General features: G+C 34.0%; 1 protein-coding gene across 10 annotated transcripts in view; it reads left to right on the plus strand.

Annotated features, from left to right (window-relative positions):
- Positions 1-23,812, plus strand: part of BLTP1 (bridge-like lipid transfer protein family member 1) — a 207,764-nt gene that overhangs the window by 100,352 nt on the left and 83,600 nt on the right. For 6 of the 10 annotated variants that reach the window (XR_012378024.1, XM_073892215.1, XM_073892217.1 and 3 more), the window contains exons 37-50: positions 162-373; positions 3,762-3,913; positions 4,366-4,516; positions 4,678-4,830; positions 5,829-6,072; positions 7,266-7,408; positions 9,799-10,018; positions 10,478-10,636; positions 12,144-12,319; positions 16,239-16,414; positions 19,013-19,719; positions 20,133-20,378; positions 20,837-20,930; positions 22,762-22,812. Coding sequence is in view for 9 of the 10 variants with exons in the window: in XM_073892215.1 (XP_073748316.1) it covers positions 162-373; positions 3,762-3,913; positions 4,366-4,516; positions 4,678-4,830; positions 5,829-6,072; positions 7,266-7,408; positions 9,799-10,018; positions 10,478-10,636; positions 12,144-12,319; positions 16,239-16,414; positions 19,013-19,719; positions 20,133-20,378; positions 20,837-20,930; positions 22,762-22,812 (2,884 nt within the window). In the remaining variant the exon portion in view is untranslated. The remainder of the gene's footprint in view (positions 1-161; positions 374-3,761; positions 3,914-4,365; positions 4,517-4,677; positions 4,831-5,828; positions 6,073-7,265; positions 7,409-9,798; positions 10,019-10,477; positions 10,637-12,143; positions 12,320-16,238; positions 16,415-19,012; positions 19,720-20,132; positions 20,379-20,836; positions 20,931-22,761; positions 22,813-23,812) is intronic. The other 4 variants (XM_073892216.1, XM_073892224.1, XM_073892218.1 and 1 more) reach the window with 2 other exon arrangements.

Consider the following 23,812-nt stretch of genomic DNA (forward strand, 5'->3'; position numbering starts at 1 on the left):
CTGATAATCCAGTCTTACATGACTTTTATAGATAAGGGCAAAGTTTTGATGAGAAAAAAAGATCTTTATGAATTTTTATTTTTATTTTTTTGTCTTTATGGGTACTGTACAGTATTGAGATACCCACTGTTTTTAATAAATATATTCATTCATTCTTATAGGAGGAAGACAGTCTGGTGCTGTTTTATATAATACTTTTGGAATTATGGGTAAAGCTAGTGTCACAGAAAGAGGTGGAGTGCTGACATCCAATAATTCTTCTGATTCTCCAACTGGCAGTGGCTATAATACTGATGTCTCTGATGATAATCTTCCCTGTGATCGAATAAGCCCTTCTTCAGACTTAAATGGAAATTCTGTTTCAGATGAACAAGTTGGTGAATTTTTAATAATAATAGTGCTTTGAAAAAATAACAAAACTACATACCCATTTCAAAATTAATTTCTGGAGTATATTTGCTTCTTTCAATATTTGGAGTTTTGCTTAAATTGTAGTCAAGATATTTTGGTGATTCTACTACTACTAGAATATAATTTCTGAAGCATAGGTACCGTACCGTAGATATATCTATCATAGTACCTTGTTTAATGCCTTGCTCATATTGGGCACTTAATAATATTTGTTGAATTAATGAATGAATAGAATTTCAGAAAAGTAGGCATTGTTTTGATGTTTCAAGGATTTTAGCAGAATTCATGGAAATACTTAGTTTTGTCACTGGTAGTATTTCATGTAAGTTCTAAATATTTTTGTCACTATCCACCCATTTCAGCTAGAGTCCTGAAGAATACCTTATATGCAACTCATTTATTATTTTTATTATGGTAGACTGTCATGATGATTAATAATAGCAATAATAAAAATATTGAAGATTCTAGACTACGGAAGAGTTGTACCACTAACTGATGGGTGCAAGTTTTTTCCTCTTCGAAATTTCTTCGTTTATAATAATATTGTAAGGATACTGACCTTCTAGACTTGTGAAGACTGAAATAGATAATACATATAAAAGGCTTAACTCAGTGTCTAGCACGTAGTAAGAACTTGGTAAATGTTGTTTTTAAACACATATGTACATACGTTTCTGATCATTTGGAAATTAGACCAATTGAAGAGAAAAGAAACCACCTTTTAATTAAGAAATGTCATGGATATGGGGGCCTGGGTGGCTCAGTAGGTTAAGCAGCTGCCTTCAGCTCAGGTCATGATCCCAGGGTCCTGGGATTGAGCCCCATGCTGGGCTCCCTGCTCAGCGGAGAGAGACCCTGCTTCTCCCTCTCCCTCTGCCTGCCTCTCTGCCTACACCTGCTCTCTCTATATAGCTCTGTCAAATAAATAAATAAAATCTTTTTCTAAATTAGAAAATGTCACAGATATCTACCATTCATTGGCATAATCACCTCTGAACCCCAGGTTTTTGGTAATTTATTTTTTGAAATATTTATTTTGATTTGATGCATAGTTCAAGAGTTTAATCACAGTTTTCTTGTTAGGTCTTTGGATGTGTTTGAGTGGTGGTTGGGGATTAGCACATTAATTAAGGAAATTAAAAAATATAATAGCTATTCACTGGACAAAAGAGCTGGGAAGAGCCCAGCTGTTCTTTCTTTCTCCTCTATCCCACTGAAACACTTGATAGAAGCTCAGATGTCAGGGCACCCGGTCGACTCAGTCATTAATCGTCTGCCTTCAGCTCGGGTCATGGTCCCAGGGTCCTGGGGTGGAGCCCTGCATCTGGCTCCCTGCTCTGCTGGAAGCCTGCTTTTCCCTCTCCTACTCCCCCTGCTTGTGTTCCCTCTCTCGCTGTGTCTCTCTCTGTCAAATAAATAAGTAAAATCTTCAAAAAAAAAAAAAAAAGCAGCAGCTCAGATGTCTTCCTTGGTCCCTCTGATCCTTGTCTCTTTGCTGAATGTCCCTAAATTTTGTAACATTGCTTTCTTTGGGTTCTCTAACTTTTCCTGGTCCATATCCTCATTCAGTTCTTTGTCCTTAAATGTAGATGTTCTTCCCATGTTCTGTTCTTGGCTACTTTTCTTTTTTTTTTTTGCTGTATGTCCACTCCCTGATTTATTTTATTTTCTAGTCCTCCATAATTTGATGACACTAACTCTTTCCCATCGGTTATGCTTTTAGCACCAACCTTTCAGTTGAGCTCCAGAATTGTATGCAGTGGCCTTTTAGCTGTCATCATTTACACATGCCATAGGTACCAAAAATTTTGTCAACCTAAATCCAACTTTTTTTTAAATCTTTTTTTTTTTTAATTTTATTTATTTATTTGACAGAGAGAAACACAGCGAGAGAGGGAACACAAGCAGGGGGAGTGGGAGAGGGAGAAGCATACTTCCCGCCGAGCAGGGAGCCCAATGTGGGGCTCGATCCCAGGACACTGGGATCATGACCTGAGCTGAAGGCAGACGCCCAACAACTGAGCCATCCAGGCGCCCCTAAATCCAACTTTATTATTGCTTTGCTTCACATACTATTTTAATTAGTTGCTTATTATCTGTAAGCCTCCTTCCCTTTTTAAAATTTTGAGTTCTTGAAGACTGTCTTCTCTATCTTTTGTATACGTTAGCCCTAGCTCACAGCCTTGTCTGAAACCCACAGGTCAGATGTATTTGAGAATTCAGATTTTTTTTTTTCCTTTAACAGAAAGGTAATATGGTGTGTGTTTTATATGTTACATAAACTCCTAGTGGAATCTGAGACAGCATTCCATCTTGAAATATTTGAATACTTTTACAGGACAACATTCATAAAAATTCCAAGTGGGATAAACAGCCTCTCGTCAAATTCAGATCAGGTTTTGATGCCACATTTACACAAAAATATTTAGATTTCTCAGAACGTTATGAGTTTTAGAGCTGCAGATAAGGAATGTGGACTTATATATCTAGCACGTCTGACTTTAAAATTACTATTGCCTATAGTCACATTGTTTTGTAGCACTTAGGATTCAAAAAACTATTTTGTGGATATTCTGCATTCCTTAGTCATCCCACAAGAAAATGCCAGTGTTCTTCATCTTGACCAGTAATAACTAAAAGTGAATTAGCTGTGAGGAGACAGAACAGGCAGTAGACTTTTTTGTTTGCTTCTTTACTATTATGCTTACTTCCCTGCATTCTAAAGAGTAGTGATTATACATTTAAAAAATTATTATTTCTTAACATTGATTCAGATTGCTAGCATATAAGATAACTAAGAATTTTTTTATTGTAGAGTGTTATTTATTTGAACATGGACTACACTAGTATTTTTATGGCACTTGTTTTTGGAAATTTGAAATATGTTGTTAAAATGGATTGGAAAAAAAATGGAATGGAAAACATTGTAGTAGGAAACAGAAGACTTTGATTCTATCACTCATTCTCCTTAATAATTGTATGACCTTCAACAGGTCACAAAACCTCTTTCTCTCACTTTTTTCATCTGGAAAAAATAACACTTAAACATCCCTAAACAAATGTAATTGAATGAAATGATCAGGAGAAACATTCAGTTCCAAGCTCAGTGATTTATGGCTTACTAAAATGTAGTGGTTTTTCAGACTATGCTCCTTAGAGCTTCAAGGATCTATAGGTATTTCTCAGAATTAGGGTTAGGCTGAGCAAGGTTTATGTTACCTGTTTTATATAAAGGTGTCATCTGTAGAACTTGATGTGATGGGAAGATTTTGTGCTTAAAACATTTACCTTGGCACTAATGGTTTTAAGCAGCTATACATTATAAGTTTTTGGTTTTTGATTTTATGTAGGATGAAGGAGTTGAATCTGATGATTTGAAAAAAGATTTACCTCTGATGCCTCCACCTCCAGATTCATGTAGCATGAAGTTGACCATCAAGGAAATTTGGTTTAGTTTTGCAGCTCCCACCAATGTGAGATCTCCTACACATGCATTTTCTAGGTAAAAAGTTTTAAACATGTAGTACTATTCCTTGATTTTTCATTTTAAATAACATATAACTCTGTTTCAGTTATTTTTTTAAATTATTTTTCTGATCTATCTAGCATTAGGGTTGCCACCTTCTTACCATCTTTCCTACTTTATGCTTTCTGTAGACATTATTCTTATCTTGTTTGACCCTTTTTCTTTCCTAGGGCTTTAGTTTTACTATTATATGTCATGCCACCATGAACTTCTTACTCTCACCTCTAATAGGTTTTAATGTTTTCTTCATTTCTATTATCTGTTCTTCACATTTTCTACTTATATGTTCATAATTTGTCTGGTAGCCAAAATGAAAAGTAATTTTGCCTAAGCAAAATAGCCACTAAGTGCAGTAGGTATGGGAGATTGTTTGAAATACAAATCTTGACAGTTGTTTTTATAATTTCTTTTTTTTTTAATTTTCAAAGGCAGCTGAACCTTTTAAGCACTGCAACTCCAGCTGTTGGTGCATGGCTTGTTCCCATTGATCAACTCAAATCATCCTTAAACAAATTAGAAACTGAGAGCACCTTGAGAATTTGTGCTGTTATGGGATGTATAATGACAGAAGCATTAGAGGTATGTCTATCAACAGTACAAGGTATCTTATTATTGAACATGATCTCTAATTGTTCATCGTTGGAAAACATCAGACCTGCAAGTTCTTGATTACTGGATATCTTCTATTTGCAGTGTCTTTGATACATCACTCTAAATCTGTTGTTTTTGCTTTGTTTCAGAATAAAAGTGTACATTTTCCCTTAAGAAGTAAATACAACAGACTTACAAAAGTTGCCCGTTTTCTCCAAGAAAATCCTTCATGTTTACTGTGCAATATACTACATCACTACCTGCACCAGGCAAATTACTCCATCATTGATGATGCTACAATGGTGAGTTACTGAAACCATATGTTAGCTTTAAAGAAGCCTCTATTCTTGGGGCGCTGGGGTGGCTCAGTCAGTTAAGCTTCTGACTCTTGGTTTTGGCTCAGGTCATGATCTCAGGGTTGTGAGATCAAGCCCTGTTTTGGGCTCCATGTGGAGTCTGCTTGGGATATTTTCATCCCCCCTCTCTCTGTTCCTCTCCCTGCTCATTCTCCCAATCTCTCTCTCTCTCTTTCTAAAATAAATAATCTTAAAAAAAAAAAAAAAGGAAGCCTCTGTCGTTTCGAGGAGTCATTCATTGGCCTACAGGGTTTGAGATGCAGATGGGAAGTCCAAAGGAGAAATATGGTTAAAAATACAGGCTTATAGACAACAGTGGGCTCAGATAAGTGATTTGGGAATTGCCAACATGAAGGTATTCGAAGCTGTGGATATGGATGAGACTTCTAGGAATGATGGTATGTTGAGGGAGAAACTGGTCAAGAATGGATATCTGAAGAGCACCAAAATTAAAGGGGGGTGGTGAAGAGAAGGTAAATAAAGCTATACAGAATGCTGAGGAGGGAAAGGAAGAGGTAGGAGAATTAGGAAAAAATGTCTTAGTTAAAATGTTAAAATAGTGGTGGTTCTTAATCTTTGAAGGGAGTAATTTCATTTCCTCTTTGTTTAATGAATATTCCGGGTAGTTCAAAATACATTTGATTTCCTCAATAGAACAAAAAAGGTAAAGTGGATTGAATGCTTCTTAAGGAGAATCCCAATCTTGCACCCCGTATTTAGCCTCTTATTCACCTGGTACTGCATTGTTTGTGACAGAAAGACACAATGTTGTGTTTAGAGATTGAGTTCTATTGTCAGCTTGAAATACTCTCTTTGTGACCTTGGACAAATTATAACACATAAATTCTAGTTTCTTCATCTCTAAATGGGGGTTATGAGATTTAAATGAATAAATGTATACAAAGCATTTAAATGGTAACATTATTACATCATTGTTGTTACAGAGTGATGGACTTCCTGCTTTGGTAACATTAAAGAAAGGTTTAGTTGCATTGGCAAGGCAGTGGATGAAGTTTATTGTGGTGACACCAGCCTTTAAAGGAGTTAGCTTACACAGACCAGCTCAGCCACTGAAACCTCAGTCAGCTGTGGACCATGAACATGAAGACGGACTTGGGTTAGACAATGGAGGTGGTCTTCAAAGTGACACCAGTGCTGATGGAGCAGAATTTGAATTTGATGCAGGTAGTTTGTAAATATTTTAGTCAAATATAGCCAGATATTGGTAACATATATATGTGATAATGTGATATGAATATGTGATAATTTTAATCATTTGTGTCTGAAATTTGAAACCCTTATGGCTTAATTATACAAGTATGATTTGTATTAGTCCAAATAAATGATAATAATGTTGTAATCTTTATACTGACTTTTGGTTTTTACATTTAATTTCATGAAATATGATAGATTTCTTCTCATCTATCACGTACAATAACAGACATCTTTACATAGCTAGAATATTTGAATGAAGCATGTTAAAACTTCCTTTAAAAATTCACATTTGAAAAAAATAAAATTCATATTCATATTTGTTCATCATCTTTCCTATGCCACTTAAAAGAGTCTTTGAATTTTATCTGGTGCCTGGTTGATTCCGCATTTATGTAATGTTTAGAGTCATGCATTCAGCCTACAGTTCTGTCAGCAAAATGACTGTGCCAGAACACAGACACTAGATATGCATTTCAGAAATATATGTGCACATTTTAATGCTTTTTCAGGGGTAAACTTTTGTTATCACAACATGTAATATTCAGTAATATTGAATTATGATATTTTGGAAAAAAATGTTAAAAGTACCATGAAAAAGGACAGTAGCCTTAAAATTAGAGCTTTCAGAACATTGATATATAATACTTTACCCAGCTTTTTTTATTGTCTTTAAAAAAAAAAACTTTATACTTAAAAGTGAATATGCTATGAGGAAGGGTGGGGTGCCTGGGTAGTTCAGTTGGTTAAGCATCCGACTCTGTTTCGGCTCAGGTCCTGATCCCAGGGTTGTAATATCAAGCCCCATGTTGGCTCCCTTCTAATTAACTGTCTGCAAATTCTTGGATTAATCTGAAAGTTCTGTACTTTGAGCCTAGTTGGTTTTTTTTCTTCTCTAAACCCTTTGGCTGGGATGTGGAGGGACTGAATACAAGCTATTTGTTCCTTTCTTGAGACTGAGTGAGAAGATTGGGGTTGGGAGAGTAAAAGAAACACAAAAAATAATATAGCAGATTCCACAATTAATTTCAAGGAAATTTAATTAATTTAATTTGTTTACTCAAGGAATATGTAAAGTTGAGTGGTAGTTAACACCACCAGGAACACTGGTATTGATGTTTCAAGAAAATGATAATCTATAGCCCACTTACTCTTTTGAACTGTTTCAGCCACAGTCAGTGAACACACAATGCTACTAGAAGGAACAGCCAACCGTCCTCCACCTGGTAGCTCTGGACCTGTAACTGGAGCTGAGATAATGAGGAAACTTTCTAAGACTCATACCCACAGTGACTCTGCATTAAAGATAAAGGTACATTATTGCTGTTTCTGGTTAGAGTAGACTTCCAGAGAAGACCTAAATTTCTGATATCTCAAATTCAAACATTAGGTGTTTAAATTTAAATATTCAAATAGTATTTTATATTCAAGAATTAATAATTTAATAGTTGAGTAATAATAAATATTTTTATGTTGAAATGAACATGATTAGCAACATAAACAGTTTGAGTTAGGCTATTTTATGATTTTAATTACACTGTTTTAAGAAACTTAACCAATGCTTGGTAAGACATGTATATAGCAAGGTGGTTGAATACTACCTTGGGAGCCAGACAGCCTTGGTTTCAATTCTGCCTCTGCCACTTAGTTGTTTTGTGACTGAACAAATTTTTAACTGTACCGCGTGTCAGTTTCCTTATCTGTAAGATTGAGATTACAATAGTAACTTTTTCTAAAATATGGATGTTAAGAAATAACTGTTAATACATGAAAAATGCTTAGAACAATACCCACACGTAATAAGCATGTAAGTTATTTGTTGTTGTCGTGGGTTATTTATGTTTTGTTAGTTTCCTTTTCTGAGCAATGAAAATGACAGACAATTAGTATTTTAACTTTCTTTGAAAGTTTGGGTATAGACTTACATTAGTACTCAGAATCTGTAAGGTAAATGACTGATAATTTTGCCATATTAAAATATAAGATTTCTACACAGAAAAAATAATGTATTATAAACAAAATAGACATATGACAAAGGGCTAATTTCCTCATATATAAGGATCTTTTTTCTAATCACTAAGAAAAAGAGCACAATCAAATAAAGAATTGGTTAATGGGCAGTTCACAGAGAAATACACACACAAATACAAAAATGTATCCTTTTATGATTAAAGAAATATAAGTTAAAATGAGATTTCATGGAGCACTGGGTATTATACGAAAACAGTGAATCATAGAAACTAATGGTATATTGTATGGTGACTAACATAATAAAATAAAATTTAAAAAAAATCAGCTTCATTTAAAAAAAATGAGATTTCCATTTTCACGATTCAGATTGAAAACACTAACATTTGAATGGTGTATGTTGGTGAAGATAAGGAAAAACAGACATTCTCCTACAGTACTGGTGGGAGTGTAAATTGGCACAAACTCTTTGAAGACCAATTTGGCATTTTGTATCAAAATTTAAAATGTAATATTCTTTCACCCAGTATGTTCATGTCCAGGAATTTGTTCTAAGGAAATGAATGCTCATAAATGCTGAGAGACACATGTGCAATAATGTTCTTTACAACACTGTTTATAATAGGAAAATAATGGAAGCAACATAAATGACTATTTGAGGACTAATAAACTAGTGTATCCTGATACAGAGATGCATACCATAAAGACTTCAGAAAGATATAGATCTCTAAGTGGGTATGGAATGGTTACCAAAGTACCTGGATTAAAGTAAAAACAAAATATAAAACAATATGTATCTGTGTGTTAAAAAAGGATAAATAGGTACATGTGCTTATATAGTTATAAATTATTTAAGGAGGAGAGATAAGAAAAGTTAAGAGTACTTCTAGGGGAAGGGATCTAGTAGACGAGCTCAGGGGATACAATTTATTGAATTGTCTGTGCTTTTAAAGTTTTTATTCTGTATAAGTATTGCTCTTTTAATTAAAACAGTCAATGATAGTTTAATATACATTTTTTTAAAAATTTGAACTATTAAGCTTATTCTATTTCTATAGTATAGTTTGAAGCCAGGATACTTTTAAATTCTCACATCCTTAATCAGTCTCAGATTTTTTTCCCGTTCAATGGTTTTTCCTAACCCTACCAACATTCCTTTGTTTATGAATTATAAAAGTCCTCCAAAAAATTGAATTGCACTGTTTTGTTTCCGATTTCTTCTTTTCAGGATCTTTCTGTCTGTATAGTCTTTTCTTATACTCTTTTAAGCTGATCTGAAATTCTGAGCTTAGATGTGACAGAACAGATAGAGATGGGCAATTCTGTAATTTTTTAATTTTCCTCAGAGAATTGCTGGAAATTGTTTTTGGCATATTAGGACTCTACAGAGAATCTCTTACAGATTTTCATTATCAAGGTACCAACAAGAGTAGTATAGTATTAAGAATTTTGGGATTGAAATCTTGCCACCAGACACACTTTTTAGATTTCAAAGGGAATTAATAATTCATTATTAAAATAAGTGAATGATAAGAGCTGTCCTTGGTGTTGTACTGTAAAGTTTTAAAACATGTTTGTGTACATTTGAGATTCACCACAATCCTAGTAGGCACAATCTGTTTTGGTATTAATGTGAATAGTAATTAGCAGTAATAGCAGCAGTACTAGTAGTGTTAGTTATTAGCAGTCATTTTTATATGCATGAGAAAGAGCCCTGTGTTGTTCCTTTTGTAGGGTATTCACCCATATCATTCTTTGAGCTATACCAGTGGAGACACTGCCACAGATTCTCCGGTACATGTTGGACGTGCTGGGATGCCAGTTAAGGAGAGTCCAAGGAAGGAGAGCCTACTCAGCTACCTGACTGGAAGCTTCCCAAGCTTGCACAACCTCCTAGAAGGGACTCCTCAAAGAAGTAGTGCAGCTATAAAAAGCAGCTCCCTAACGAGAACAGGTACTTCCTCAGTTTTGACAATTATAAGTTTACTTCTATGTGAGAATTAAAAAACAAACAAATAGGACTTAAGTTTATTTTGCTTTATTCTTTGGTTGTATAACTTATCTATGTATTACACCTTATCTTTGAAAAAGTAGTTTGGGAAACTGTTCTGTTTGTAACTTGTTGGTATCTTCATGCCCTTAGTTTGCATTTCTAAATTGCAGCATTTGATATTACTATCAGCCTAATCAGGGTATGAGATGATGTCTAAGCCATCCAACAGTGAATTTCTTCTTGTTATATTAAAAAGAAGTTGTTTATTAGTGCCTTAATATCCAAATACCAACATCATGCAGTGATTTTGAAAACATCTGCAAAAGACAGTTTGGTCTGACTTTTAAAAAATAATTACATAAATCACATTTTCTGCTTATTACATAAGTAATACTATACTCAATAAAATTTTATTTTCAGGAAATACAATGGCCACTGATATGTTATCTGAACATCCCTTGCTATCTGAGCCATCATCTGTGAGTTTCTATAATTGGATGTCAAATGCTGTGGGTAATCGTGGAAGTGTGGTACAAGAATCTCCTGTTACAAAATCCACGCACAATAGTCTTCCATCAGGTATTGAGTTATCATGTTATTTTGCTTAACTGTCTAAGGGACATATGTAAATTTTAACAAAATTCTATTTTTCACAGAATGGTCAAAATATCAAATGTTTAATACTGTTTAGTTGAAATTTGCCAGTTTATGAAATGCCTTTGTTAATACTGAATTGAGAGAATTGTAAGCAGTCACTTGGTATTCTTGTGAGAAGACAAATACGCCATATGTGAGATCTTATGTAATTTAAATTAGAGTTTAAAACGTCCAATTAATGTGGCTGGTTTAATTTTAAAAATGCCAAAAGGAGGTAAATGAAAAAATGTGAAGAATATGGCATAATGTACCTATAATACAGAAAATATTTTAGTTTATTCAGATTCCTCTGAGAAATAATAATAGCATTCTTTTATAGTTACTTAAATAATTAAACCTAAAGGTGTACTAAGAGGAATAAAATAAGATTTTGTCTTTGAGGAAGAAATGAGGGCAACTTATTAATTTTAAAAGAATACGTGTAAAGAGCAAGAACACTGGCAGGGAATTCACCAAGAAATGTTGGTGGCTATCTCCAGAAACATGAGTGGTGCCACCCTTCATTTTCTATTTTTTTCTTTTTGGGATATTTTTCCAAATTTAGTGGATGCATGTATTCTTGTAAAAAAAAAATTTTTTTTTAAACATGTGAAGTAGACTTTGATCCTAGGTACTGAAGGCAGCTGAAATTAATCCATGTAACAGCTATTTGCATTGCTAGCAAATTCTGTTCATATAGAAAATACGATATGAAATATGGTTGATAAGTGACTACTCACTCAGCCCTTTGTTTTGCTGGTATGTGGATCACTCTTGAATCTGAAACTAATCCTAGTTATGACTGCATTCCAGTTCTTAGCATTGGCTCTTCTTTGAAGGAGAGAAGAGGACGCTGTTTCCGCCAGCTCTCAGCACTGTTGTAGCACAGTCTCACTACTGCACAGTTTAAATTTTGAGAAAACCAAAAAAGAACATTTCCTCTTTCTCATGGATCCTTTGCCTGGGCGTTAGAGGATAAAGGGAATACAGAGGAAAGAAATAGCACCGTTTTATTTTTGTTCTGCCTCGGGAAAGCATAATTGGAAAGAAATTTACATGTGGGACTCTGTGACATCTGTGGCTTTTGCCCTGCTGCTGTCTGTAACTCTGCTCCTCAGTGCAAAGCTGAGGGGATATCAAATGCTTTTCAAAGATCTCCCGGCCATAAATTTCTGTATTTTTGACTGACTGGCTCTAATACAGACTTCATGTATGAGAATGACTGATATTTTCTGAAGTTTTAGTTTAATTTCATTTTTATTATTAAATCATGTCTGTAAAATGACCAAAAAGTGCTGTTTGTTTTGGTTTTTTTTTACCTTTATTCAGTGTAAATGGTCTGGTAATACTGCTGTAATACAGGCTTCATAAGTTTACTTTGCTGTGCCCTTTTATGTTGTTTTTATTTCCTCTTAATTCAGATTTTACTCTTGAACATTTACTCTGTTAGGTGTTGCACCCAATCTTCCTACAATACCCTCAGCCTCAGATTTCAACACCGTCTTATCTAGTGACCAGAATACTTTGGATGGAACACATTCTCAGCATAGCACTAGTCAGGATGATGTGGCAGGTGTAGAAGAAGCCAACCAAGGGTTTCCTGCTGTGCAGCTTGCTGATGCACAGGTGAGCCAGTCTATTTTTCCGTAATTATAGTAACCCCTCATTAGGTAATTCTTAGCAGCTGGAACCATCCAGTCATCTGCACCTTGGAATTCTAGTGAAAATCTTTTTTGTGTGCTTGTCAGTCTAAAGTCTTCATGCAAAAATGGAGGAGCCTTTTAAAAGTACCTGGGTTAATTACAGATGCTAATTTAGCATCTATAGATATGCATTAAACAGAAGAGTTTAACTATAGACAACTATAATTAGTTGTCATATAATAGCATTTTTGTTATGTGGAGATACAGATTGGCTAAATAACATAACTAGAAATTAGAAGACTGTGTTAAGTACTATGTTAAGACTTTACTGAGTGAGCATTTGGGAAGCCCTGAAGATTTTAGAGCAGAGGAATTAAATGACTACAACTGTACATGTAGAAATATTATATGGGTAGCAATGTGTTAAATGGATTGAAGTAGAGACACTATAGGTGAAAAGATGAGTTATTGAAGTAGTTCACATAAGTGGTAAATGAGGCTTTTAACTTAGATGGTTGTGGCTTTGATAGGGTAAAGGCAAAATAATGTGAAGGTCTTATTCAATTGATCAAATATAAGAGTGGAGAGCAAAATCCTTTGAAATGTATATTTTAGTCCAAATGATCACACAGCAAGTGGGTGAGTGGGACCATGGGTATTAAGAGGTGTTATTTTTTCAGGATGAGAGAGATTCCAGCATAGTTACATACTGAGGAGGAATTAGGAAGGTCCTGATCAGAAAAAGAAAAAAGGGTAAACTAATAGAGCAAGATTCAGAGAGGGATGAGGACTGTTGGAATTTAGAGTCACTCATAGAGAGAGATGTTTTAGACATAAAAAATTAACTTTTTTCCTCTGAGAAACTAAGAAGGCAATAAGAACAGTTCACAATTATACAGGTAAGTTTGCAAATTGGTAGCTTCAATTTTCTCTTAACATAGAAAGTAATTTATGTTAAGAAATGTGTCAGGCACTTTTAAATTTTCTTGAGATTTACTTCTCCAATACACTGGAGTAGTTTTTAGGGACTTCATTTTTTTGTTAAAGGAGAGTGGGAAAATAAATAACCTTTTTGTTGTTGTTTTGGCCTATAGAATACATTAATTGTATTTATTAGCATTCAATACATATTTTTAGAAATAATTATATTGTTTTACATATAAGATTCTAAAATCCACTAGAAACATGAATATAAATAATACAGTAAAAAACTCTGTAAGGTGATTTAGATATGTGTACAGGTTGGCGTGAATATGAAAGAGAGCTTACCACAGACTCCCTAAAAGGATTGCCAAATAGTGCTGAGGGCCTAGTTAAGAGTTTAGGTTAGTGTTGGGGTACCAATGAATGTAGTTATATCATTTCCTTTCATTGTTCCTAGCAGCTCAGCTATGGGAGTATAAGAGGATTGATCCAAAGCAGATATAGCAAGAAAAATGAGGTGATAGATATAAACTGTCTAGGAAGTTGCTGAAATGGAGTTTAAGCCAAGATTATGGGAGGAAAAAGAAGTCACATAACTTTGGAACTGAAATGTTGGTTGAGTTATCTGCATGGTCAGAGAAGTCACTCAGGATGATAAATTGGGATTGAAAAGAAAAAGAGGAAAGTCAGTCAGGAACCAAAGTTTAGTTAGGAGGATTAACAAGTTGAGGGATAAATAAATGACACACATTAGAAAAGATGGAGGATGGTTTGAATCTTGAAGAGGGAAGAATTTTTCCATTAGAATGAAAGAGTAAAACCCAAAAAAGAATATCCCAAGTTAAGTATATAAAGGAGAGGGAATTTCTCCCTAAGGTTCCAATCTAGTGTACAATTGTTGGAATTCTCTGTTCTAGGCCATTAGACCTGAACAAGAGTAGGCTGTCTTCCCAAGCACAAACAAATGAGATAATCTAGAGATAATTGAACATGTAGACTTAGGTCTTAATACATAAATGGCACTTGTCCATTTTAATAGTATCATTTAACTTTCAGGTAAAGATTACTAAGGGAGATGTACAGGGAAAGGGTTACAAGAGGGCCATGGAAAGTACAGGATAACACCTATATTTTGGATATGGAAGGAGGAAAAGGAACCATGCAGCAAAGAATAAGCAGAGTGATTATAGTGATCAACTATTGAACACATGTAGTTGCTTCTGTTTGGGTTAGCTCTTCATGACTACAAAATCAGTTAATAAGAGATTTAACCAGAATGATTTATTTCCATAAGCTTGTATGATACTTTAAAGGAACTTTTTTTTTTCAGAAAATAAATGTTAAATGACTGTTACAACCAAATGATACCATTTAAAAAGAAGTCATATGTTCATAATATTACACATGAAATGTTTTTATATTAACATAGGAAGTTGGTAAACTATTCTAATATACCAGATTTCCATTTTTATGGAAACAGTATATATTCATGCCTTTTTAAAAAGCAAGAAGTAGAATGATTTAAATTAGTTCACAATTTTATTTTCCTTGTCCTTTCAGACACTCAGGCAAGATAGAGAAATCTTTGTCCTTGTGATTAATTTGAAGATGAGTGGCATATAATATGTGCTGAAAAGTACTGTTAAGGTTTTTTTTTATTATGTTATGTTAATCACCATACATTACATCATTAGTTTTGATGTAGTGTTCCATGATTCATTGTTTGTGCATAACACCCAGTGCTCCATGCAGTACGTGCCCTCTATAATACCAGGCTAACCCATCCCCCAACCCCCTCCCCTCTAGAACCCTCAGTTTGTTTTTCAGAGTCCATAGTCTCTCATGGTTCGTCTCCCCCTCCGATTTACCCCCCTTCATTTTTCCCTACTATCTTTTTTTTTAACATATTTTTTAACATATAATGTATTATTTGTTTCAGAGGTACAGGTCTGTGATTCAACAGTCTTACACAATTCACAGTGCTCACCATAGCACATACCCTCCCCAATGTCTATCACCCAGCCACCCCATCCCTCCCACCCCCCACCACTCTAGCAGCCCTCAGTTTGTTTCCTGAGATTAAGAATTCCTCATATCAGTGAGGTCATATGATACATGTCTTTCTCTGACTGACTTATTTCGCTGAGCATAATACCCTCCAGTTCCATCCACGTCATTGCAAATGGCAAGATTTCATTCCTTTTGATGGCTGCATAATGTTCTATTGTATATATATATATATATATACACACACCACATCTTCTTTATCCATTCATCTGTCGATGGACATCTTGGCTCTTTCCACTGTTTGGCTATTGTGGACATTGCTGCTATAAACATTGGGGTGCACGTACCCCTTCAGATCACTACATTTGTGTCTTTGGGGTAAATACCCAGTAGTGCAATTGCTGGATCGTAGGGCAGCTCTATTTTCAACTTTTTGAGGAACCTCCATACTGTTTTCCAGAGTGGTTGCACCAGCTTGCCTTCCCACCAACAGTGTAGGAGGGTTCCCCTTTCTCCGCATCCCCGCCAACATCTGTCGTTTCCTGACTTGTTAATTTTAGCCATTCTGACTGGTGTGAGGTGGTATCTCATTGAGGTTTTGATTTGGATTTCCCTGATGCCGAGCGATGTTGAGCACTTTTTCATGTGTCTCTTGGCCATTTGGATGTCTTCTTTGGAAAAATGTCTGTTCATGTCTTCTGCCCATTTCTTGATTGGATAATTTGTTCTTTGGGTGTTGAGTTTGATAAGTTCTTTATAGATTTTGGATACTAACCCTTTATCTGATATGTCATTTGCAAATATCTTCTCCTAAGTTTTAAGTAAAATTAGAGTTATATTTATTACACAAGTCCTTTTTTTTTTTGTTACACTACAGTATTGACATATGTATTGAGGTAGAGTAAGAAAAAAGCCACAGTAAATGATGAATTATAAGTTAAGCTAATTAATGAACATGTTATGTCTTTTAGGTTGTTTTCAGACCTCTTCTCAGTCATACAGGGATTCAGTCACAGGATGCAATGCCACTCTGCTACCGAATGTACTTTGGAGAACACCTTTCATTTTCAGGGACTTTGGACTGCCTTAGAGCAGATATTGTGGATTCGGACACAGCCAAAGAGAGAAAAGGCAAAAGAGCAAGAAGGTGTCTTGTGTTATTGTTCTTTTTGTGTAAAATGTTGTATACAGGTTAGAGTATCTTTTTTTAACTTTGTTTTCCTCTAATGCTAATGAGAGTAATTTTAATATCTTAATGAGAAGATAACTTCCATTTATCAAAAATAACCTCATTTTAATAACCTGTGGATTTTCTAGGTTGTGAGGTCTATGCTGAGACTTCATTTTGTGCCATGTTAGCATGTGTATGTGGGTCAGCCAAAGTACATTTGTTGTGTATATCCTCAGAATTTGTTTACTGTTGCTGTGGCTGAATTTTTATGATCTTATGCATTGTAATTTTATATATTTTACTTAGAATTATTCCTAATTGCCTTTCTGAGTCAACTTGCATTATTTTCTATTAGAAACAGCGTAGAAGGCATATTGAGAGTATGGCCATGAGAAACAGGAATGCTAAATGTAGCATGGTGAAAGTTAAGAACCATCTTTTACTGTCATTATTATCAGGGATAGTTCTTTAGTTTCTTTATTGCTTGAATAGGAAATATTATGCCCACTAATAATATTTGATTAATCCTTTTGTGAACATTAAATTTTACTTTGCATGGGTCTCGCTGATGTGATATAGATAGGAACAGTAGAATATGGATATAGGTGTCAATTATGACAAGAGGTTTTTGCAACATTCTTCGTTTCATCCAATTTAGGTTCTTGCAAGGTGGTAGATTAAAAATAAATGCACATGTATCGCACATTTAACTAAGTGAAGTATGTTTTCTATTTGAAATATTCTATTTAAAAATTTAAATAATTTGACAATCAGTTTAAACATTATTACAGAAATTATTAATAGAAAAATAGAGCTTTCTCAAATTTTGTTTCAGGTCTCGATATCTGAGGATTTTCTAATGACACAGGAACATGGAAATTGCATTGTCTTTTCTATTAAATATAAGACAGTCACTGCTTTTCATAGTGTTATATCATAACAGTGACTGGCCAGCTGAAGCACCACAAAGTGACCTTAATGATTATCAAGATTAGTGGGGAAAATTACCTTTGTTTTGTGACCTGGAAAAAATGTTTGTTAAAACATTAAATACTCTATTACTGCTTATTATAAATGTGTAGGGAAATGAAAAATACAGTAAAACTAATACTTAGTACATCAAAATTTAAAACATTAGAAACACTGAGAATTAAAGTGTCTTCAATTCTAAAAATCTCATCAAAGGATAGTTTGAAAAGCCCTTGCCATCTTATCATCATATAACTTACAATACAGAAAGAGCATCTTTTCTGTACCTTGACATAATGCTGTACTCCATTGCAAGTATGGATGAGTTTCCAACACTTTTTCCTTTGCACTTTTAATGTCATGAAATACCATCACGAGTTCCTTTTACTATGAAATTTTTTGCCAGCATCACTTCCTCTGGGATATTGTCATCCTTACAACTTTGGCTATACCGTGCCCATGCCAGCTCTTTATCTGTCTGGCTACTTTTGTCTTAAGTGACTGCTTCATTATATACCAATGTTTTTTTCCCCTTTTACTTGAATCTCCTCTCTTTAAGACTTTCTTGCTTCCCTTATATGTTTTTAATTCTTGTTTTTGCAGTTGTGGATTATTTTAATTTCTTTAGAGTCTTCTCTCTCTTGTCCATTCCACTTCTCAGAATCCAGTCTTTCCTTCTCTGACTACACACTTAGCATTGATTGTAGTCTTATTAAGAGCTTGTAGATTTTCATGGATTATACTCCATAGTGGGGTTTTTTTTAAAACAATATTCGTTAAAGAATTATTATTCTCTATAAAATCTTTAAGTTAAATTGAGAACATCAAAGCAACTTCTGTTTCTCTTTTCTATTAGAAAAATTTGACCTATGTGACTACATATTCATATTGTACATGGAAGAGAAAGGAAAAAATACCTTTTTTTTACAATTTTGGGCCCTGAGGTTTATTGTTATTGGTAGTTGGTTTACAGAAATCTGAGACAGTTTTGGCTTTCAAATATTAAAATTGACTATAATATTCCTACATGAAAATTTTCAGATAAGCAGGAAGATTTGCCCAAATAATTTTCATAGTTTTTTTGTGTGTATTTTTCATTTTTTTGTTTCCAGTTGTCTTCCTCCCCACTTTCATCTTGGCAAAGTAAGCCAGTAGGGTTTCATTTCAAATAGCAAATTAATTTTATATATAAATGCGAAGAGATTAAATCTATAAACAATATGTTTAATAGAGGGGGAGAGGATGGTTAAGGGAGGTACCCTAATTGACCTATAATTGACTTTAAATTCCATTACCATTGGAGTATACCACCATATTGGCAAGAAAAAATGTTTTATTACTTCACTGAAATAACATAAATCTGATTTTAACTAGTCAGTTATGGAATAAGATCAAGAGGGAAGATTTAAGGCCTAGTTTCCAACATATAAAAGGTTGGCCTCATGAGAAAGCATATTCTACTTGATCTCTTGCTTAAAATTATTTAAATGGTTTATAACATGTTTCACCTTGTAGGGTTTTTGCTAACAAACTAATAAAGATTATGCAGCTCTGGGAAAAAAGGAAATAAAATCTTGTCATTTTTTCTTTTTTCTTCATTTTTAGGCAAGGTCATGTGAGTCTTCCTCCACTTGAATTCAAACCAGCATTAATGTTGGAAACCTTTAGCATCAGTGCTGTTGTAATGGAAAAGTCAGTGTGCACGCCTCAGAACTCTACCAGTGCTCTTTCTTTTCATGATCTCAACAAACGGTATTATAATACCTTCCACTGTAACTTTACTATTTCTTGTCAATCAATAAGCCAGCATGTAGATATGGCTTTGGTTCGTCTTATTCATCAATTTAGTACGATGATAGATGACATCAAAGCGACTCAGACAGACATTAAACTTAGCAGATATACAGCTGGATCGGCTTCCCCAACACCTACCTTCAAAACCAGAAAACATCGGGATTTTCGCTCATCTGACTTCAGCCGCAGTTCTAGAGGAAGTCTGAATGGTGGCAATAGAGTAAACAATGCAAAGAACAAACGGACCAACAATGAAAATAACAAAAAGGAATCTCGAAACAAAAATTCATTAGGAAGATCTGAAAGAAGAACTTCAAAAGTGTCTAGGAAAGGTTCAAAAGATGTGGTGGACCATATGACTATTCATATGGATGACTCTGATTCAATTACAGTGTCAGAACAAAGTGAGCCTTCGGCTGAGTGCTGGCAGAATATGTATAAATTACTTAACTTCTATTCACTTATCTCTGATCCAACAGGAATATTGGAAAAATCTTCAGAAACATTTGGACCAGCAGGTAATGGATATCTTTATATTTGAAAAATTTCTTTTTAGAACAGCAGTAAAACTAAAACAGACTGGTTGTTGATCATGTTTTCTTAATGTTATAAGTAGATAAATGAAATGCCAAGAAAGTTGCCAGTCACCCATGGAGAGAAAATAATAATGGCACTCAGATAATCTGTCACCCCATTTCCTGTCCTTCCATACACAGTATGGTGTTAAAGATTCAGACATACGTACTTTCAAATATCTGACTCTGTTATTTACTGTCAGTATGATCATGGGAAAATGTTGAAAAATTTTTAAAATAATTTTGGTGAGGAAGAGGGCTGGTTTGGAATATGAAAAAAGATAAGATGGTGTTTGGAGTGTCCTTCAATTTCACATTTTCCTATCTAAATCCATATGTTTTGTTTCCTTATAAAGGAGTTCGGAGCCCTACAGAGCCAACATGTAAAGTTGTGTTTGAGAATGAACAAGACGGTAATAGTTTGACTAAGACACAGAGGAAACGTAGCTTGGTGACTTCTGAACCTCAGCATGTTACTCTGATAGTGTTTGGGATTGGCATGGTGAACCGCACTCACCTGGAGGCTGACATTGGGGGGCTAACAATGGAATCAGAACTGAAGAGGATCCATGGCAGCTTTACACTTAAGGAAAAAATGAAAGGTAGGGTGACATTCTAACACTGTAGTGCTACTTTTCTGAAAAAAAGCCAATGCCATGTCTCTAAAATTCCTACTTGGTAGTTTTTCTTCAAAAAATGAACTTTTCCATTTATATGGATGAAGAGTGCCACTTTATATAGTTTCTTTTCCTATTCTTTTGGTTTTCCAAGTTTTCTGCACCAAGTATTACTTCTGAGATTTAAAATGCTTTTAGGCTATTTAATGCATGAATGGCATATTAAACTGTATATTTGGCAGTATTCCAACTTTGACATATAATATGTACATATATATGAATACATAGAAATAAAAAAAATTTAAGTAGTTCCAAAATAATTTAAATTTTATTATAAAACTTAAGTTATCTTTTGTCAACAAATGTATTATGGATAAAATGCTTTAATACAAAGTACAATTAATTTATTTCCAGATTTCATATTCTTTTTTCTTACATTTAAGATGTTTTACATCAAAAGATGACTGAAACGTGTGCCACTGCTCATATTGGTGGGGTTAATATTGTGCTGCTTGAAGGGATTACACCAAATATACAGTAAGTGTGTCAATTTTTATTATTTTCTTCAACTTGTTTATTATAGTTTTATAGGAAACTTAAAATTCATTGGATGAATCCCATACATGCTGAGTTTTGAGATGTGTATAACATTATGTTACCAGATACTACAGTTCCTATGTCATTAAGAATATCACCAAATGAAATGTTTTCAGAAAAATAATTTTTTCCCCTTTTACAATTGGTTTACTACCCCCGCACCCCACAAAAAAAGCTGACTCCAGGTACACTGTAAGTTTGTATAACAAGAAAAAATGATTATAATGCAAACTTCAGTTAAACATGCAACATGCAAAAAGCTTACATAATTCAAATAGTTAAAATTTTAGTCAAAGAATACAGAGTGTCTCTTGATTTTATATTAAGTAATCATTACTCAAATTCATGTTGGGTTTTAAAACTGTATCTTGCCATTTTTCATTTAAAGAATTTAACAATAAAGCCTATGAGACTCTTGTAATAATATAGGTAAACTTTTTATAGTGAGTATACCATACCATATCACTTTTCTTTTGATTCTTTGCTCTTAACCTTTTCTTTATAAGTTCTACTCTTAGATCTATTCTGAATTGTTCTGATAATGATTACCTTTCAATATATGCAGATCGTTAACCTATTATCAGTGTATTTAACCATTGACTTTGTTCATATGCTTGGGAGTATATATCTGAATTCCTAACTTCCTTTTACTGGAGCAGCTTTATGTTGTAACTACAAAATATGCTTTAATAATTTAGGTCAGACTTTGAGAATTTGCTGTTTCTTAATATTATAACTAGTCAATGTTCTGTCATCTTATAGTGAATCTGTCATACTAAATGCTAACTAAATAGAGGATTTTGTTCAGCTGCATAAATATTAAGTGTTAATCATATATTGACTAGTAACAGTTCTAATTCATATTTTAAACATGGGTGATGTGATAACTGTCTTGGAGAACATTTCCTTGAAATGGTTGGATAAGTCTTGCTGGGGTATTTTAGACTTGTAAACCTAGAGCCAAAGAGTATATTTCATTATAGCTGCCTACGTGGTCCAGATTGCATTTCCTAAGCAGTTTGGAAAGACCAGGAAATTACAGTAGTTATGACAGACAAGATCTTTTCTGATAATTCAGTGTGGGAGAAGGGCGATTATGATGTAGTAATTGCAATCTTAACAAGGACCTACTGTGAAACAGGAGCCTCTCATAGATTATTTTATTTAATCCTAATCTGAATCCTGTGAACTGGGGTGGTTTTATCCCACTTTACAGAACAATAAATTGAGATCCAGAAAGATAAAAAAGCATGTGCCTAAAATACTTAAAACCCTACAGTCAGAATTGTTGTCTGAACCTGTGCTTCTGCTAAATATCACTACAGACCTTCAGTTCCATGGTTCCTTTGCTGGCCCTAAATTGAAAGTACCACGGCTACTTTAACTTATGCAGCAAGTAAAACAAATTTCTCTAGTTGTCTCAGGTGTCTTATTTACTCTATCCTCTTGAACCTTTTATCTCTATTATTTGTTATCTCTGAAGGGCTTCAAATAGTTTCTAGACTTGCAAAACATAGTATTTATAAAACAGATTTTTAAAAAGTATTGTATAACTTTATAAATGAATAACTTTGGTTTTTCATTTCTGATTTCAGTTAAAAGGAAATGAAACTAAAAAAGAATAGTTGAAAAGTTTCTTTGAGGGAAAATTTTAAAAGTGGGAAATAAGAAAAGCATTCCAGATGATTGGTCATGCTGTAACTAATTTATGTATGAATGTTTATTTGCTTCCTTTTTGTTTTCCTGCTTTCTCTTGAATCTTCATCTGTAGACTGGAGGATTTTCCTACATCTCCTACAAGCACAGCCAAACAAGAGTTTCTGTATGTCATATTATTTTTTTTCCCCATGGGCTTTGTGATTAATATAGTATTGAATAGTTTTAAAGAAATAGTTCAATTATCTGCATGGCTGTGAATGTATGTAGTTGTTATTTTGTAGTTTAATGTAGGTCCTTTTATAGATTAAAGCTACTGACATTCAAGGAACACACAGAGGTAAGGGCTACCTTTTGGTAATTCACACTTTGTTTTGTTGTTGAAAGATTTTAACACTGTAGTTATGTGTTGCTTGTGCTTTTTTAAGACATCTCACTGTTAAAATTTATATTATCATAAATCCTACTGAAGGTTTGATGGGATAATAGAAACTAAAAAGTTTCACTTGCATACGAGTTTTCACTAAATACAAAAATAATTATTAAAACATTAATATAAGAAAACATTGACACATCTCAGCTTTATAATTTTGCTTTTAAGATGAGAGTTAAAAAAAATAAGATGAGGAGAGTTTACTACTCTGTTGACAGATTTTATGTATGCTTTAGTAAAAGTGCTTTTATATTTTGAGTGGCTTGATTTGACCTAGTTATATCTGATATTTTGTGGTAGTGAGCTATACTGAATGCTATTAATTTAAGTATTTGTTACATGAGTCTTACATAGGGGTGGAGATAGAGTAGAGATAATGAAGCCCCAGAGTAAATCCTCAAATTATTCACTCAGCCTGTTGGATAGAAAAGGATGGGGCCTGCATTTACTTCCTGGACTCAAGAAGTAGAAGAAGATGCGGAAAAAGTACTTGCTTCATTAGGCAGGTTGTCATTGTAGCTGATCACAGTGGATCTGTCAGAACCGTGTGAGGGTAGACTACACTGTCAATGAATTCTTTAACAAGATTGTTTGGTCACTTGCCATGAACTTTTTATATATATGAGGCATGCCTAAGGTGCTACATGTTGTTATAGTCTTCTCTTCAGAGAGATTTTGACCAGTTCTTTCTTGTGTAAAAGTGTTACACATATACTACATTACTGTAGGAGCT

This window comes from Callorhinus ursinus, unplaced genomic scaffold (genome assembly GCF_003265705.2).
Source record: "Callorhinus ursinus isolate GAN/ISIS: 27379988/994484 unplaced genomic scaffold, GSC_fseal_2.0 scaffold4, whole genome shotgun sequence".
In the NCBI taxonomy this organism is placed as follows: Eukaryota; Metazoa; Chordata; class Mammalia; order Carnivora; family Otariidae; genus Callorhinus; species Callorhinus ursinus.